At 47.0% G+C, this 20,040-nt stretch overlaps 1 protein-coding gene across 5 annotated transcripts in view; it reads right to left on the bottom strand.

Annotated features, from left to right (window-relative positions):
• Positions 1-19,601, bottom strand: part of TBCE (tubulin folding cofactor E) — a 619,064-nt gene extending 599,463 nt beyond the window's left edge. For 4 of the 5 annotated variants that reach the window (XM_040350725.1, XM_040350726.1, XM_040350724.1 and 1 more), the window contains exon 1: positions 19,452-19,601. In XM_040350725.1, the coding sequence (XP_040206659.1) occupies positions 19,452-19,586 (135 nt within the window). In that variant the 5' untranslated portion in view covers positions 19,587-19,601. Of the gene's footprint in view, positions 1-19,310; positions 19,431-19,451 lie in introns of those variants that run through there. The other variant, XM_040350723.1, reaches the window with a different exon arrangement.
• Between the last annotated feature and the right edge of the window lie 439 nt (positions 19,602-20,040).

The following is a 20,040-nucleotide window of genomic DNA, read 5'->3' on the forward strand; positions in this document are numbered from 1 at the left end:
GTGCCCGCAAAGTCTGTTCTGGAAGCGATGAACACAGAAGAGAGAAGAGCAGGAAATTCAAGTCCCTAGCCCACTGGACCAGCTGCGTGGGCACTAACAACTCAGCATCTCCAGAAGCATGTACAGTGGGGACAGTGGGGGAGGGGAGGGTGTACAGTGCAAGTTTTCATTTTTTTTGTAAAAGGTGAACACTTTAAATAAACTTTTTCACTTCATCATACTCAAAGCTGCACTGGTCAGCTAAAAAAAATAACAACTGGATGAGCCACAGCTAGCATACTAATGGTTTACTTCTCCTTTAGTCTAAGAAGATATAAATATATATCGTGTAATGAATTATAATCCGTGCTAAGGTAAGGAATAAAGGCTGCTGCCTCTCTATAGTACCTCAATGAAGAGGCCTAAAAATGAAGATTGTAGTGTCAAGAGGATGTGGCGCTGCCTATTCTTATTAGATGGAGGGCAATGTAGGATGGAAATGAAATCCCAGGGGAGAAACAAATTGGGCTTGTCGGGTATCCTAGAATAGGTACAGTCCCAAAGGTTGATGGACTGCCTATAATGATGACTGGCAGTGAATGTAGGTTACCCTGATGAAGGATACCCTTTTGATAGAAAATATGTGAGGTAAAAGAATACCTATACCATGATCACCAACATAGGTGAGGTATGAATTAAAAATAACCAAATGTATTAGTGCAAAAAAACTCCGTAAGACAGTGTTGTGCACCTTTTATCCAAAAGTCAGGATCCTGTGCAGGCTAGGGGTCCTAATGTGTTACAATACTGTGTTGGAGCTTCCCATATCCAAATTGGAAGCCTGGGTAGATAATAATAAGTTGTCTGATAGGTGCTTGGTGCAGTAGGTGATAAATAAACATAATTATAAAATAAAGTGATGCTAGTGTATATAGACACCATATCAAAAAACACAGTGGAATTGATATCTGCTGATCAATTACAAAACAAAAACAAATGTCTATACTCCCACAGCATTCCTGTGTGTGCAAAGTAGTGAACTAGTTAATTAAATTCCCAATGTTCATCAGAAAAAAGTGTCAGGACAGTGGTTAAAAGACCTTGACAGACACGTGCTAATGTTCAGAAATTGCAGCTTGCACAGTTGCAGGTCATCCCAGATCCGCTAGTGCCAGTCCAAATGCACAAAAAGTAAAAAAGCAAAAAACACATAATGATGGTGATGAGGTGATATATTTCTATGCTGTCTGTTAAAATTCTATATTTAAGATTTAATATCTCACATATATGATATATGGTTAAAATAAGAGTTCTATTGTCCAGAGTGAAAGCTTTAACATAACAGATATTAGTCTATCTAACATACTGCATACATTTACAGGTTTAAAGTAAGGGAAATAAATGTTAGTTTAAAATACAAGATAAGTACATCACACTAAATTACTGGCCGTCACGCGGCGGGGTCACACAAAGACACAGGTGCCTCCGTGCGCCCCCGCCGGTAATTAAGCCCGCGGGCGCCAGGTCACAATTTGTCGCAATTGCGACCTGGCGCCCGGATATTTTCAACCCCTGCATTAAACATTAGTTAGTAGATGTTCAGATGTCACAATTTGTTATTAGGACTTCATATGGTGCTCACTTATTCTAGCTGCCCTCATCTTTACAACTATCAGATGTTTGCACAAAACGCATTTCCTTTACTTTTCAGTGTGAGCAATTGTGGCTCACCGTCATGCAGAATGAACTTGATGAACATGTGTGGCTCGATCTGTTGATAGCATGTGAATATAGACAAGACAAGGAGCCCTTCCCCATCTCTTTATCAGTACTGCTTCGCTTTTTTCCCCGCAGTTCTCCTCCACACTATTAGCTGCCATGTGAGAAGCCTCTGTCACGAGCAATCGTGGGTGTCCGGCAGACATTGTGCCTGCCGGGCACGCGCATCGGCTCTGGGGACATGTGGTGGGTGCGCGTGCCTGCTAGATCATCGTAAAGTCGAGACCTATACCTACGGTGAAGATAATGATAAATAGGGGTATTGGCGCTGCCTAGGTGCACATCTAAATACGCATATGCTACCCTACAGTGTGGTGCTGGAAAGCTGAGTAGGTATGGGTACAATATGTATGGTGTAAAACAAATTGGCTGTGAATCAATAGAAAACCCAGCAAGAGGGTAAAAAGTGGTACTAAAATAGGTGAAACACACAAAAGTGAATATAATCGTGTAAATACGTGCTCAAGTCACAATAATATATGATAAAAGAACCATACCATATCGTGACATATAAATAAAGGCAACATGTGCAATAAAACAAAATAGATATGACAATTGGTAACAGCAAACTGCAGCTATACTACTCTCGTAGTTAGCATATATATTGCAACCTATGATATGCAATTCCAGCTAGAGTCCAATTATAATGTGATAAAAGTGATTGGAAAAAAAGGCTGGAAGACGGACACACAGCCCATATAAACACCAGAAACCATGAAAAGCATAAGAGTCTCTAAACATCAATAGTATTGCAGTTTGGATGGAGTCCAGAGGGATTTCTTGCTGTGGAGGGAGTGCTCCTATGTATAATAGTACGAGTGCTCCCCTCAGGGTTCCCCACTCACCAGATGGTGCTCCCTGCCAGGGGTAACAGGCATATAGCACGCGTTCCTTGGATCACTGCTCCTCTCCTCCCAAGATCTGCAGCTTCCCGATTGATAATCCACACACCAGCTATCCAATGGGCAATGTACACAGCCCTGCTTCCTCCGTGCCTCAGAGGGAAAAAATGAGGACTCCAATAGTGTAATGACGTTTTTTAAAAAAAAGTTACATTTATTAAAGTAAAAATTAATAAGCCTGCGGTAGGGGAATACTGTTCTCCCAAGGAGTGGCTATAGATGATGGATAACAAATACAGGCTAAACGGAATGTATTAAAATAAATGCTCGCCAGACACTAAACACTATGTGGCTATACGGGTATAACAAGCGTGTGTGCGGCGGTATGCAGCGTGCGCTCCAGCTGCAACCACCTGACGCTGACCCGGAAGTGACGTATGCGCGTAACGCCTGACGTACGTTTCGATAGAGATTCGTTTTCTGAGGAGCACTCCCTCCACAGCAAGAAATCCCTCTGGACTCCATCCAAACTGCAATACTATTGATGTTTAGAGACTCTTATGCCTTTCATGGTTTCTGGTATTTATATGGGCTGTGTGTCCGTCTTCCAGCCATTTTTCCAAACACTTTTATCACATTATAATTGGACTCTAGCTGGAATTGCATATCATAGGTTGCAATATATATGCTAACTACGAGAGTAGTATATGTCACGATATGGTATGGTTCTTTTATCATATATTATTGTGACTTGAGCACGTATTTACACGATTATATTCACTTTTGTGTGTTTCACCTATTTTAGTACCACTTTTTACCCTCTTGCTGGGTTTTCTATTGATTCACAGACAATTTGGTTTGCACCATACACATTGTACCCATACCTACTCAGCTTTCCAGCACCACGCTGTAGGGTAGCATATGCGTATTTAGATGTTCACCTAGGCAGCGCCAATACCCCTATTTATCATTTATCTTTCTCATTCCCATCCCCTATTTAGGGGATAGGCTCAGGGGGGCAGCAGCCCACTATTGTAGTCCCAGCGCAGGTTCACACCACATTTATTCTATACCTACGGTGATTTGCGCAGCCATGCCAACCTGCCATAGTATAACTGCGGCAGTTGGTCGACTAGCGGTTAAGAAGATATACAATGTGAGTACACTCACTCGAGCTGGCAACCCCCCCTCCTGTAGTGTTTCCATGCCTCTCTTAGCCATACCTTGCCCCAATTACCGAAAGAGAACAAAAATGGGGTGGGACTTGTACATGTACCTTGCAGGGTCTAATAAATACACATACCAAAAAGGCTTAAAAAAATAAACAAATCTTTAATTCCCATATACAAATGGTTAGCTTTAAAAAAGTTGAATACAACTGGTTAAAACCACAGTTACTATAAGTCTATCCAAGATGTGCTGGTCCTGGCTGAAGAATCGAGAAAACTGGCTAGACATTCATGTTCTAACACTAACCTATCTATCCCTGTATATAAGAAATCACTATACATCCCTTATTTGAAGCCGATCTCCAGCAGCGGAAGCTCTGCAGAGGACACAGCCGACAACGGCTGTGAAATGAATGGGGAGTGACGTCGCCCATAGACTTACTATGGGGCTTTGGTTGTCCTCTGCACCCGCCTCCACAGTGAAGCCGCAGCTGACAGCTCAGCGTGGGATCGGGTCGGATCGGCTTCCAAAAAGGTATGCATACTGATTTCTTCTTTATAGGGCTAGATAGGTTAGTGTGAAGCCGCCTACACACGGTCGATCCATTCGATGAGAATGGTCCAACGGACCGTTTTCATCGGTTCACCGCTGAAGCAGACTGATTGTCTGATGTGCGTACACACCATCGTTTCCAAAACCGATCGGGTCAGAACGCGGTGACCTAAAACACACGACGTGTGTTCAATGCTTCCAAGCATGCGTCGACTTGATTCTGAGCATGCACGGGTTTTAAACCGATGCTTCTGTGTACTAACCATCGGTGTTGACCTATCGGTCAGGCGTCCATCGATTCGATTTTAAAGCAAGTTCTCTTTTTTTGGACCGAAGGACAACTGACCGATGGGGTGTACACACGGTCGGTTTGGACCGATGAAACTGAACTTAAGTCCGCTTTCATAGTTTTGGACCGACCGTGTGTACGCGGCCTTAGACTGTGGATGTCTGTAGATGCAGGGATTTTAGTGTTAGGCCTCATTCACACTACGATCCGTTCGGGTCCGCCTGTCAGTTTTGACGGCGGACCTGAACGGCCGCTCCATGCATCCCTATGGAGCGTCGAATGTCAGCAGAGACATGTCCGCTGACATCCGACCCTATCCGATCCGCTAAAAACAAACGTATGGGGGCCACGTCCCCATCCGTCCATGCGGATCGGGTAAGATCTGATGAAAACAAATGTAGCACTGACCCCCGAAGGAGCTGCTGGTTTAATTTGGGCCTGCACTCTACCAATAAACCCCACTAACTTGGCTCAATCCCCTTGGCACAGCTGTGATGCAATGCAATACAATACAATGTAAGACAATACAAAATACCTGTATTATAACCCCAGGATCCACTGACTGCACTTGGAGTGAGAAAAACAGTACGCCACAACAACTGGATACTTAACCAGAGATATATTTTACTGTGAAATATGCAAAGAAGTGATTACAGTAATTGTGCTGTCATCCCAACGTAAGACGACAGCACAATTGATTTAAACATAAGCTATTTGAAAACAGTATACATAAACATTTTATACCTGGGAGCTCCCCCTACTTTATTAGCTATGCGTGAGATCTCACTTAAAGTACTTGGTCTTGGATCTTCTTTTCTTCGCTAGCTAAAGTGATTTGTAATCCACAGTTTTGATGAGTCAAATTGAAGTGAAAATGCTCCTGGTGTAACTGCAACAACTATTTTAAAATCGCTTGAAACGTCAAATTAGATAGGCCTCAAGCCTTCTCAGTTTCAGTTCCTCTGTGGAACTATAAATCCCAGTGAGGCCTGTATATGAGTCTAACTGCGTGTAAACTTAGCAAACTGTGGGTCGTGACCCGCTCACCCACTGGATCGGAGCTCCGGGTAGTAACTTTTGTTCAGGGTCCTGTGACTGCAGCTTCTCCGTCAGCTCTGTTCAGCTCCGCTGGATGGATCCGGTTCTCCGATGCTCGGATGAGTGTCTCTCGGTCTCTGCAATCCGGCCACTGTCCTCTAGCTCTCCGAGCTCAGCCTTCGCTCCCCAGCAGCTCGGCATCAGCCTCCAGAAGGCTTTTTGTTTACACTCCTGTCTCCCCTTGTCTCCAAGGCAACCAAAATCCTCAACCAAACATCTCTCTGCATTACCAGTATTTGGGTCTCTCCTCGTCTCCAAGGCAACCAAAATACTAAACAAAACATCTCTCTGCATTACCAGTATTTGGTCACTAGATGGCTCCAAATACTTAAACATAGCAATGTCCATAGACGTTGTATTAAAGTATGCAAACACACATCAATATACAAGAATGTCAGCGCTACACAAACATGCTGTCCGTTTTCATCAGATCGCTCCATAGGAAACAGCCGTGCCCGACAAGCTCCTCCCCGCTCAGTGAGCAGAGAGGAGCTTGTCATTCGTCGGCTCAGCGGAGATCTGCGGACAGATCTCCCACTGAGCTGGCGGGGGCAGGCGGACTTTGTCACGACGGAGTCCGCCTCGTGTGAATGAGGCCTAAGGGTGGACTTCTGCTTTAGTCCAATAAATAAGTGAACCAAGTGTAGTACTATAGAACAAACCTGCTCTATTTGTGCACCTAGCAGCAGTTATAGTAATTATGTGCCTCCAGTCTTCACTGCTGTGCACAGCCTTTTACGGGAAACCTAGACCTCTGTAATACAATCAGTAATATCACCACTCCGTACTCTTTATATCGCCATCCCACATTAAGCACAATTCCAAAACAAGTCACTCCAAGAGGAACCATATGTGAAAGGAAGAGATTATTTGTGGTGCAGTAATTAGAAGTTGGTTTATTTATTAAAACTAGACATATATGCTTACATCTCAAAGAAACAACAAGACTTTTCTTTAACACCACATCCAGCGCCCCAGTGGACTATAAATCTACCCTATAGGTTTTGTCCAAACTGCCATTGTCACTGAGGCAATGGCGGTCCAAGAGGATGGTTAGGGCCCAGCCACATTTCAGGGCTGCAACATGAGCAGAGGAGATCACTGGCTGCCAAATGAACAAGGGATACGATATACTGTATATACTATTAGAGGGTGAATCTGGTAAACATCATCAGGTATCATTATTAGAAATAATAGAAAACTTCTTGGTGAAAGGAATTTTCAGACAGTGTATGTCATTTTCATTCAGAAAATAGATTTATTTTAAAACTGAATGTTAAAAGCAAGTGAAAATGTCAAACATTCTTTCATTCAGTGAATGTACAAAGATTTTTCGTTTTGATATTCTTGTCTGAAAATTAATCCATGTGGCCAGCATAAGGCTCGGTACACACCTATGCAGTTTGCTTTTGATCTGTTTCTGCAGTGTGTTTTGCTGTTGCGTATTGATTTGTGTGCATGTGATTTTGCTGCGATTTGCGTGTTTACATTTCTTAATGCTTTTTTTTTGTTGGGGGAATTTGTTGTTGGGCAGATTAAAAAAGACAAATTGCTGCAAAAATGCAATACATGCTTTTCTGCAGCTTCTCTATTGAAGTATATTGAACAAAAAAAAAAAAAGCACCGTATTGCATTGAAAAAATTCCTTTACCCATTTCCAAATACGCAGCAGCTGAAAAAAGCATAGCCGTGAACGCATCCCATAGGAAACCATGTTAAGTGAACTGTAGTGCGTTTCTGCAAAAAATGCATAAATGTGAACCAGGCCCAAGACATTTAGTAACATAATGGGGTTAACAAAACTAAAATTAGCCCTTTATAGTACAAAAAGAGCAAATAATCGCTACTGTAAGGGGTTAATTTTTTTACTGTGAACAGTGAAAGTAATATTTACACTAGCGATTATTTGATCTTTTTGTACTATAAAAGGGCTAACTTTCGTGTTTTCACCCCATTAGGTTACTGGCCAATTAATCGATTATAAAAATAGTAATCGATTAATTTCATAATCGATTCGTTGTTTTAGCCCTAACCTGAACCCGATCGTTCAATGACGGGGACGAGCACAGCAGCTATAGGCATTGTCTCGGGTCCTCATTGGATAGATTGATAGCAGCAGGAGCCATTGGCTTTCGCTGCTGTCAATCAAAACCAGTGACATGGAAGACAGGGGTGGGGCCAGGTCCTGTTGTCTGTCAGGGGTGGGACGCAGCAGGACTTGGGAGCGTGCCCGCACAAGTGCCCCATGGAAATAGTCTCTCCGTGGGGGCACTCAAGAAGAAGAGGAGCCAGGTGTGCCGCTGTGGGACCCCAGAAGAGGAGAATTGGGGACGCTCTGTGCAAAACCCTTGCACAGAGGCGGCAAGTATGACATGTTTGTTATTTAACCACTTAGGGACCGCCTCCTGCACATTTATGTCGGCAGAATGGCACGGCTGGGCACATGTACGTACAGGTACGTCCTGTACTAGTACCCAGCCGTGGGTCGCAGGCGCGCTCCCGCGACCCGGTCCGAAGCTCCGGGACCGCGGGACCCGATCGCAGCTGGAGTCCCGCGATCGTTCCCCGGAGCTGAAGAATGGGGACAGCTGTGTGTAAACACATCTTCCCCGTTCTTCACTGTGGCGGCTGCATCGATCGTGTCATCCCTTTTATAGGGGGACACAATCGATGACGTCACTCCTACAGCCACACCCCCCTACAGTTGTAAACACACTTCAGGGAACACATAACCCCAACAGTGCCCCCTAGTGGTTAACTCCCAAACTGCAACTGTCATTTTCACAATAAACAATGCATTTCAAATGCATTTTTTGCTGTGAAAATGACAATGGTACCAAAAATGTGTCAAACTTGTCCGAAGTGTCCACCTGTTCGCCATGATGTCGCAGTCACGAAAAAGGGAGGGTTATCGGTGCTGTCCTGAAAGACTCATAGAAATACCGTTACCGGTAAGTCTAACTAAGGTTTTCTCACCTCGTCTTTCAGGACAGCACTTGGAGATGATAACCGAGTACTTACTCTAGGGTGGGACCACTGCTTGCAGGACCTTCCTGCCAAAAGATTGCTCCGCTGCTGCGAGCAAATCCATTCTGTAGTGGCGAGTGAAGGTGGAGAAACTCGTCCACGTGGCTGCTTTGCAGATATGCTCTGGCGAAGCCCCAGCTCGTTCCGCCCAGGACGTTGCCACTGCCCTTGTTGAATGAGCCACCACCCCTGTGGGAGGTTCTATATCCATAGCTTTGTAAGCTTCATGAATAGCCATACGAAGCCACCTAGCCAAGGTGTTCTTAGAGGCTCCATAGCCCTTCCGAGAACCTGAGAACAACACAAAAAGAGAATTGGCCTTCCTAAACTCACTAGTGATTTCTAGATAGTGTACTAAACATCTTCTCACATTTAAGGTATGAAAGTCCCTCTCTTTCGGACCAGATGGAGCTGGACAGAATGTAGGTAGAACTATCTCTTGTGTTCTATGAAATGCTGATGCTACCTTTGGTAGGAAACCCGGATCTGTCTTTAACACAACCCTATCTGGGAAGATGGTCAAAAAGGGTTAAATAATAGACAATGCTTGGAGCTCACTGACTCGCCTAGCTGAGGTGACTGCCACTAGCAAAACCAGCTTCAATGTCCAAAATTTAAGTGAGGCTTCTATTGGTGGTTCAAATGGCCTTTTTGTCAGACCTCTCAGGACAACCGATAAATCCCATTTGGGAAAAAACTTAAATGGAGAGATTTCACTGCCATTCATCGTACCGCCCCGCCCCCTCCCTCGGCGTGCTGCATTAGAGAAACAATCATTGGCCCTTTACAAGTATCTAATACAGCACGCCGAGGGAGGGGGCGGGGCGGTACAATGAATGCCAGTGAAATCTCTCCTTAGCTTCTCTATAGTGGCCGTGCGGGTGTAGTAGGAATCAAGAATACATTGCTTCAAGAGCACTGGTCAGTACTAAAAGTCACGTGGCAGATGCTTGTAAAGGGCCAATGATTGTTTATCCAATACAGCACGCTGAGGGAGGGGGCGGAGCGGGGACGGGGCGGTACTATGCAATGCCAATAAAATCTTTCCTTGCTATTGGAGGTGGCCGTGCGGGTGGAGGATTCAGGGACACACGCTGCTGCAGGGCAGGCGGCCATGCCAGCCATTTATTGTAATAGCCGCGATTGCCGCAAATCGGCCGATTTTTTCACAATAATCGGCCAATGCCGATTTCATAAAAACGGCCAAATATCGGCCGATATATCGGCCGACCGATATATATGGGTCGACCTCTACATGCAGGTATGCATCTCTCAGGTCTATAGAGGCCAGAAAACATCCTGCTGGGAGAAGCTTTCTTACTGAATAGATGGTATCCATCCGAAATCTCTTGTATCGAATGGACCTGTTTAGGATTTTTAAGTTCAGAATCAATCTGAATTTTCCTGACGGCTTCTTCACTAAAAATACGTGGGAATAACACCCTAGACCATGGATGCTCAACCTGTGGCTCTCCAGCTGTTGCAAAAAACTACAATTCCCATAATGCCTCAGCCTTTGGGAGACATGCTTGTACCTGTCAGCGGCTTGTAATGCCTCATGGGAATTGTAGTTCCGCAACAGCTGGAGAGCCACAGGTTGAGCACCCATGCCCTAGACCCTCCTCTTGCTGGGGTACAGGAATGATCACCCTTTGTTGAAGAAACTCTTCCATCAGCGACATCATTGCCAGAGATTTCTCCTGGTCTCGGGGCAACTGAGTCACGTAAAAACGAGACGGTGGACTTTCTGAAGTCGCTTCTTCCCACTGTGGAAGAAACGACTGAAGACGCCCTCCCACAGCCGGGAGACCGTCATTGGGGTTTTGCGCGTTGGCTGGGGGAACGAAACAACACCCCAGTCTTCCCTCTGCCCCTCTGGGACCGCCAGGACTTTCCACCCTGGCCTCTTTTGAATTTTGGGACTGGAAAAAAGAACGAAAATTCTTCTTGGTCTGTGGCACTACTTTCTTTAAAGGAAAAGCTTTCTTCCTGTCCGCCGTTCTATCTAGAACTGCCTCTAGACCGGAAATAAACACCAGATCCCCTTCAAAAGGTAGACCACACAGCTTAACCTTCGAAGCTGCGTCACCTGACCAAGTTTTAATCCATAAGGCCCTCCTGGCCAAGTTAATTAAGGCCGAGGACCTAGCCGACATCCTTACCGACTCGGCTGAGGCATCCGCCATGTATCCTACAGCGTTCACCAGAACTGGAAGGGACTCTAGTAGGTCTCTGCGAGGGGTACCTGCCTCAATATGGCCCTTTAACTTATCCAGCCAATGCTCCAGGTTCCTGGCTACTACTGTAGATGCCATAGCAGGCTTGAGGTTGGCTAGTGTGGAATCCCAAGCCTTCTTCAAAAGAGCATCAGCTCTTTTGTCCATGGTATCCTTCAAGGCACCCATGTCCTCAAAGGCTAAGTCTGTGTTACGTGACACTTTAGAAAAGGCTGCATCAACCTTGGATTTCTTATTCCAAACCTGTGCTTCATCTTCATCAAAAGGAAATCTCCTTTTCAGAGACTTGGAGAAGAAGGGGCCCCTCTCTGGGTCCTTCCATTCCCCTTTGACAGCATCCGACAACACTTTGTGTACTGGAAAGGTTTTGTGCTTAACCTCATCTAACCCCTGGTACATCTTGTCGTGTAACGACAACTGGGCCTTATCCTCCTTAATATTAAGAGTAGCATGTATGGTTTTCAGGAGGTCATCTACCTCCTCCAAAGACAGCTTGTAGCATGATGAAGATGTATCTTTATCATCATCTTCCTCTGCCTCAGACCCTGAAACCACACTTCTAGGTTCCTCTTCCTCAGACTCACTAACTGCCCCCCCGTGGGTACTAGTGGAAGCCCTAGGGGTTGACTGTGAAACCGGACATTTGTCTAGGTAGAAACGGAATGATTGAAAAGTATCCTCCAGTTCCTTCCTGAATGAGGAAAGCATCTCCTTAGGTTGTTCAGAGGGTGCACTAGTGGAGGCTTCCTCTAACCAAATCAGCAATGCAGGTTTTGCATAACGGTTTATGCCATGATCCCTTAACCACTTGAGCCCCGGGCCATTTTTAAATGACGGCCTCACGGTGGCTCTGAAAATACAACAGGACGTCATATGACGTCATGGATTCCTCCGGCCACTGGGGGGGCGCGTGCGGTGCGTCCCCGAGATGCCGATGCGCATGCCTGGCGGTCGCGATGTCCGCCAGGTACCCGCGATCGGCAATGACAGAGCATGGACGTGGAGCTCTGTATGTAAATACAGAGCTCCATGTCCTGTCAGGGGAGAGAGGAGACCGATCTGTGTCCCTTGTACATAGGGACACAATCGGTTCACCTCCCCCAGTCACCCCCCTCCCCCCAGTTAGAACACAATACAGGTACACATTTAACCCCTTCCTCACCCCCTAGTGTTAACCCCTTCAATGCCAGTCACATTTATACAGTAATTAGTGCATATTTATAGCACTGATCGCTGTATAAATGTGAATGGCGCCAAACATGTGTCAAAAGTGTCCGATGTGTCCGCCATAATGTCGCAGTCCCAATAAAATAAAATAAAAAAAAAAAATAAAAAAAAAAAACGCAGATCGTCGCCATTACTAGTAAAAAAATAAAATAATAATAATTCTCATTCGCATATTTTGTAAGCGCTCATTGCGATTTTTTTTTTTTTTTACCAAAAATATGAAGAATACGTATCGACCTAAACTGAGAAAACAAAAATGGGCTATTTATTATAGCAACAAGTAAAAAATATTAATATTTTTTTTCTAAATTGTTGCTTTTTTTGTTTATAGCGCAAAAAATAAAAACCGCAGAGGTGATCAAATACCACCAAAAGAAAGCTCTATTTGTGGGGAAAAAAAGGGGGAAAAAAAAAGGACGTAAATTTTATTTGGGAGCCACGTCGCACGACCGCGCAATTGTCAGTTAAAGCGACGCAGTGCCGGTGTATTGTCACAGTTTGCTGCCTATCCTAGAATGCCCTGGAAGTCACGTGGCGGCCAACTGCGCATGCGCGATGCGTTCCAAACGCAAATGCGATGCGTTCCAATGGATTCACGACAGTGGACACCAGTGAAACCTCAGTTGGCATCCAGGCTCTTTCCTTAACATCCCCATGGATTGGAGGATGTTAAAAAAAGAGCCAGGAGGCCGAGCGCGCGGAGCGAGCCGTCTGAGCGAAGCGAGGACGTGAGGCCGACTGGCCACTTTCCTCTAAATCCACGTCGCCCTAAATGCCGGGTTCGCTGGTGTGTACTGTCGAAAATCCATTGGAACGCATCGCACTTGCGTTTGGAACGCATCACGCATGCGCAGTTGGCCGCCACGTGACATCCGCAGCATTCTAGGATAGGCAGCAAACTGTGACACTACACCGGAAGCTGAAATTTCACCTGGGCAGGAGGGGGGTATATGTGCCCAGTAAGCAAGTGGTTAAAGCGGAGTTCCGGCCACAAATTGAAAAAAAAAAACTTTTTAAATATAAATACCCCTGTAATACACAAGCTGAATGTATTCTAGTAAAGTTAGTCTGTAAACTAAGGTCCGTTTTGTTAGGTTGTTACAGCATTTAGACACTTTATAAAATAGAAATTGACTGGGGCCATCTTAAGTGTGGGCATCATGAAGCCAGACTGTATGACTTCCTGGATTTCAGCCTCGCACATGCTCAGTGCTGTAGAAGCAGTGTAATGGTTTCAGATCAGTTTTCAATAGCAACGGGAGTGTCAGAGGAAGTTACCGCCCCTTATCTATGCAAACCTCTCCTCCCCTCCTCCCCTCCCCTCCCCCCCCCTCCTTCCAGGAACCAGTAAATATAATAAATAATTTGTTCCTGTGCAGATATATCTACATAACAAGATGATATACATCTCTTGTTATATATGTGGTGTGTATACATATACCAGACATGTGCACTGTCAATAAATTCATTTTGTTAGTGCGGTGATGTTAGTGCTGCGATGTTAGTGCTGCGACGTTAGTGCTGCGACGTTAGTGCTGCGACGTTAGTGCTGCGACGTTAGTGCTGCGACGTTAGTGCTGCGACGTTAGTGCTGCGACGTTAGTGCTGCGACGTTAGTGCTGCGACGTTAGTGCTGCGACGTTAGTGCTGCGACGTTAGTGCTGCGACGTTAGTGCTGCGACGTTAGTGCTGCGACGTTAGTGCTGCGACGTTAGTGCGGCGACGTTAGTGCGGCGACGTTAGTGCTGCAATGTTAGTGCTGCAATGTTAGTGCTGCAATGTTAGTGCTGCAATGTTAGTGCTGCAATGTTAGTGCTGCAATGTTAGTGCTGCAATGTTAGTGCTGCAATGTTAGTGCGGTGATGTTAGTGCGGTGGTGATGTTAGTGCGGTGGTGATGTTAGTGCGGTGGTGATGTTAGTGCGGTGACATTAGTGCTGTGATGTTAGTGCGGTGATGTTAGTGCGGTGATGTTAGTGCGGTGACAGTGCGGTGATGTTAGTGCGGTGATGTTAGTGCGGTGACAGTGCGGTGACAGTGCGGTGATGTTAGTGCGGTGATGTTAGTGCGGTGATGTTAGTGCGGTGATGTTAGTGCGGTGACAGTGCGGTGATGTTAGTGCGGTGACAGTGCGGTGATGTTAGTGCGGTGATGTTAGTGCGGTGACAGTGCGGTGATGTTAGTGCGGTGATGTTAGTGCGGTGATGTTAGTGCGGTGATGTTAGTGCGGTGATGTTAGTGCGGTGATGTTAGTGCGGTGATGTTAGTGCTGCGATGTTAGTGCTGCAATGTTAGTGCTGCAATGTTAGTGCTGCGATGTTAGTGCTGCGATGTTAGTGCTGCGATGTTAGTGCTGCGATGTTAGTGCTGCGATGTTAGTGCGGTGATGTTAGTGCGGTGATGTTAGTGCGGTGGTGATGTTAGTGCGGTGACATTAGTGCTGTGATGTTAGTGCGGTGATGTTAGTGCGGTGATGTTAGTGCTGTGATGTTAGTGCTGTGATGTTAGTGCTGTGACAGTGCGGTGATGTTAGTGCGGTGACAGTGCGGTGATGTTAGTGCGGTGATGTTAGTGCGGTGACAGTGCGGTGACAGTGCGGTGATGTTAGTGCGGTGATGTTAGTGCGGTGATGTTAGTGCGGTGATGTTAGTGCGGTGACAGTGCGGTGATGTTAGTGCGGTGACAGTGCGGTGATGTTAGTGCGGTGATGTTAGTGCGGTGATGTTAGTGCGGTGATGTTAGTGCGGTGATGTTAGTGCGGTGATGTTAGTGCGGTGATGTTAGTGCGGTGATGTTAGTGCGGTGATGTTAGTGCGGTGATGTTAGTGCGGTGATGTTAGTGCGGTGATGTTAGTGCGGTGATGTTAGTGCGGTGACGGTGCGGTGATGTTAGTGCGGTGACAGTGCGGTGACGGTGCGGTGATGTTAGTGCGGTGACAGTGCGGTGATGTTAGTGCGGTGACAGTGCGGTGATGTTAGTGTGGTGACGCGGTGATGTTAGTGCGGTGTTAGTGCGGTGATGTTAGTGCGGTGATGTTAGTGCGGTGATGTTAGTGCGGTGATGTTAGTGCGGTGATGTTAGTGCGGTGATGTTAGTGCGGTGACAGTGCGGTGATGTTAGTGCGGTGACAGTGCGGTGATGTTAGTGCGGTGATGTTAGTGTGGTGACGCGGTGATGTTAGTGCGGTGACAGTGCGGTGATGTTAGTGCGGTGATGTTAGTGCGGTGACGGTGCGGTGATGTTAGTGCGGTGATGTTAGTGCGGTGATGTTAGTGCGGTGATGTTAGTGCGGTGATGTTAGTGCGGTGATGTTAGTGCGGTGATGTTAGTGCGGTGATGTTAGTGCGGTGATGTTAGTGCGGTGACAGTGCGGTGACAGTGCGGTGACAGTGCGGTGATGTTAGTGCGGTGACGGTGCGGTGACAGTGCGGTGATGTTAGTGCGGTGACAGTGCGGTGACAGTGCGGTGACAGTGCGGTGGTGACAGTGCGGTGACAGTGCGGTGACAGTGCGGTGACAGTGCGGTGATGTTAGTGCGGTGACAGTGCGGTGACAGTGCGGTGACAGTGCGGTGATGTTAGTGCGGTGACGGTGCGGTGACAGTGCGGTGATGTTAGTGCGGTGACAGTGCGGTGATAGTGCGGTGACAGTGCGGTGACAGTGCGGTGATGTTAGTGCGGTGACAGTGCGGTGACAGTGCGGTGATGTTAGTGCGGTGACAGTGCGGTGACAGTGCGGTGATGTTAGTGCGGTGACGGTGCGGTGACAGTGCGGTGATGTTAGTGCGGTGACGGTGCGGTGATGTTAGTGCGGTGATGTTAGTGCGGTGATGTTAGTGCGGTGATGTTAGTGCGGTGATGTTAGTGCGGTGATGTTAGTGCGGTGATGTTAGTGCGGTGATGTTAGTGCGGTGATGTTAGTGCGGTGATGTTAGTGCGGTGATGTTAGTGCGGTGATGTTAGTGCGGTGATGTTAGTGCGGTGATGTTAGTGCGGTGATGTTAGTGCGGTGATGTTAGTGCGGTGATGTTAGTGCGGTGACAGTGCGGTGACAGTGCGGTGACAGTGCGGTGACAGTGCGGTGATGTTAGTGCGGTGACAGTGCGGTGACAGTGCGGTGACGGTGCGGTGACAGTGCGGTGACAGTGCGGTGATGTTAGTGCGGTGACAGTGCGGTGATGTTAGTGCGGTGACAGTGCGGTGACAACATTATGTGCAGAGTGGGGGGAGGTACAGATGATCAGGCATACAGAGCACATCTCGGTCTGTGTAGGTCTCTATGTGAGTACAGTGATCATAGTACAGCCCCGCCTCCCTGCACTAGAATTGTAACACACAGTGCAGAGCGATGTCTCTATGTACAGGGAGGCGGGGCTGTACAGGGAGGCGGGGCTGTACTATGCTCGGTGTACTCACATACAGATCTATCAGACAGAGATTCGCTCTCTCTGCCTGATGATCTGTATCTCCGTGCATCGGAGACAGATGGCAGGTGGGCGGGTGGTGGAGGGAGGAGGACGGGGGCGGCGGTGACGGACGGGTGGAGGAGCTAGGACGGGGGCGGTGCTAGGACGGGGGCGGTGCTAGGACGGGTGGAGGAGCTAGGACGGGGGAGGAGTTGGAGAGGGAGAAGAGGAAGGACACCACCTCTATGGGCGGCACTGCCCTCCCTCCCTCCCGCCCCCCGAGATGTTCATCCACGGCTGCGATGTTCAGCCCAGCCTCCTGGGATTGAAGAGACACATATCCCAGGAGGCATAGCAGCGCTGGATGCGGCGGGGGGGGGGGCCATTCCGCCGCGGCGGGGGAATAAGAGACTCACAGATAAAAACGTGAGTTTTTAAAAGACAAAAATAAAACATCCCAAATGTATTTAAAGGGGCAGTGTAAAAACGAATGCAAAGAAGTTGTAAAATAGGGTGGAACTCCGCTTTAAGGGATGTCTTGCAAATAGCACACTTTTTCTTAGGTGGAGGCAATGCAACGTTAAGTTTTTCTTTACATTTCTGAAAGACACAAAAAACAACAACACTATGCTTAATTGTTGTGTATCAGATATCAGCAAATTGCCACCAACAGTCAGTGAACAAAACAGACCAATCCCCATCACCGCTGTGTCAAACAAATAATAAAGCACTTCTCCCAGAGACATAACTAGAGAGAGTGCTGCAGGCTCCCCTCCCCCTAAGGGGGCAACAGGAGGGACACACAAACAAATCCCAGGTAACCTGGAAACCGCTGTCTCCTACCTGGGCCAGGCTGGTGCTTGTGGCTCCTGCTCCATTCTCTCCCAGGGTGTAGCAGCCGTCCGATCGTTCAATTTAAACTTTCCCGGTCAAACTCGTCGCCACGAGGACCGGAAATGCACCGCCAAGGCCACCTCCCCCTCTGCGCTCCAGCGGCTGGAACTGGAAGCCGCCGCCGGAAGTTCCGCCCCCCCCCTCGGACCGGATCATCGTGAACCCGGAAGAGGCACCCGACCCCTTCCATTAGTCCACGCTGCCCGGCCTACGGGAGCAGAAAAACCTCCAGCAGCCTCTGCCCTCGCCGGACTCGAGAGGGGAAAAGCACCGGAGCATCCCCCACCCGTCAGGGGGGATGCTGGGTCTGCCTGAAAAGAAAACCAACCAACCGCAGGTATGCTCCAGCCACCTCCACCTGGAGAGAGTACAGGACACCCCTGGTTCCCTGCAGCGCTTCCACCATGGCCGGAGGAAACACAACAACTGAGGTCATGGTGGAAGTGGGCGGAATTTAAAGTAACGACTGCAGTGTTTCCTGGGAAGTGGGTGGAGCTGCGCTTTCTCCAAGTGCTGTCCTGAAAGACGAGGTGAGAAAATTTATATATTTTTGGGGGATATTTATTATAGCAAAAAGTAAAAAATATTGAATTTTTTTCAAAATTGTCGCTCTATTTTTGTTTATAGCGCAAAAAATAAAAACGCAGAGGTGATCAAATACCACCAAAAGAAAGCTCTATTTGTGTGAAAAAAAGGACGCCAATTTTGTTTGGGAGCCGCGTCGCACGACCGCGCAATTGTCAGTTAAAGCAACGCAGTGCCGAATCGCAAAAAGGGGCACGGTCCTTTAGCTGCATTTTGGTCCGAGTCTTAAGTGGTTAAAAAAAATAAAAATGAACCTTTACAATCACTTTAATGAATTGTCTTTCAATAACGGTGAACAAATCAAAAACAGGGAAAAAGTAAACAGTGCAATGCATTTTAACAACATATTGCACTGCCAACTACTTTACATTAAATATCACAGCACCTCTGAACACAAAACCTCTCCTTATTCCACCTCCATTTACCCCTCCAGAATGGTGTGGAAGGCACAGCTTGGCATCTTCTCCCTGGGCTCCAGGTTACTGCTTCCTTTTTCTGATGCTTCATCCTCTCTTCTACCGTGCTCAGCATGGAAGTTTAAGGCTACTTTCACACTGAGGTATTCAGAGCTAAAGCGCTGCTCGTTTTAGCTGCGCTTTTTGGCTGCTAGTGGGATGCTTTTAACCCCTGCTTGCAGCCAAAGGGGTTAGGGCGTTTTGGGAGCTCCCAAAGATGCTGCTTGCAGGACTTTTTCTAACGTCCCGCAAGTGCACTGCCCCAGTGTGAAAGCACTCAGGCTTTGACATTCGGGTGGCATGGGAGGCAGTTTTCCAGCGCTGTCGCTATTTCTAGCGCCAAAATGCTTGAAAACTGCCTCAGTGTGAAAGGGGTCCCCCATCCCCCAACACACACTGTTGTTTAGTGGCAGTACAATAGAGCTCATACTTGCAATGCTGTGGTACGTCCTGCACCCCATCACATTACGGGCGCAATGTGAAGGAGGTATCAGTGCAGTTGTAGACAGTGAGGGGGTGTGGAGAGTGAATAAACCCAGTTTGCATTGCGGCGGAAAAATGCACCTTCGCTCATACTGTTCCGTTTCCCTGAAGCAGGGAAACAGAAGGAAGCCTGAAATATTTCAATATATTCCTTCCTCTCCTGGCTAAATTAGCATTGATCCCAAGCAGTATGGAGGGAGCTCACTGCATGAGAATATCTGACAGCAGTCCATAGGGACATTAATAACTATGCAATAAATAGCAGTATGGCCACATTACAAGTCATACCTCTGCTTTATACATTTGCCCATAACTATAATTCGCATTACGTAGTTTGTGCTAACAGGCTGTTGTTTTTCGAAATATCTTTGCATTAGTCGTCACTACGGATTCCCAACGCCCCGTTCATGGTAAATTCGGTAGGCTTACCTCGTCTGTACGAAATTCTGTCACATCTAAAGTAACACCTAGATACCAGCAACTAGAAAAGACTAGGAGAGGAAGCGGCTGGGAGGCTCTGGAAGTGATGTCATAGAACGGGGATGGAGCATACAGCGCGTTCATTGAAAACCCGGGAGAATTCAATTTTTACCTTCTCGATATAACAAGATAGATAAAATGGAGCTAGAGGGTCAGTGGCAGCGATGCAGAGTCAGGATGTGTTGGCAGTAATTCAGGGTGACATAGAGATGTATGTAATGTCAGTCGCAGGGTGATGTAGCATTAGAAACAGGGTGCCGTGAGGAGATGGGGTTAAAAGGGACTGCAGTTTGAGCGATACAGGCTGCAGGGTTACACAATCATACAGGATATTTTGGTATGCGTGTCTCTTCCTTGGGTCAGAATACAGGGTTTAAACAATAGTCACAGCATTTAGAAGGGTTCCACTCGTTTTGGTGTTTATTACAAGCCAGGACCTACAAAAAGTGTAACTGATGACTTTTAACCACTTAACCCCCGGACCATATTGCTGCCCAAAGACCAGAGTACCTTTTGCGATTCGGGACTGCGTCGCTTT

This window comes from Rana temporaria, chromosome 4, assembly GCF_905171775.1.
Source record: "Rana temporaria chromosome 4, aRanTem1.1, whole genome shotgun sequence".
NCBI lineage: Eukaryota > Metazoa > Chordata > Amphibia > Anura > Ranidae > Rana > Rana temporaria.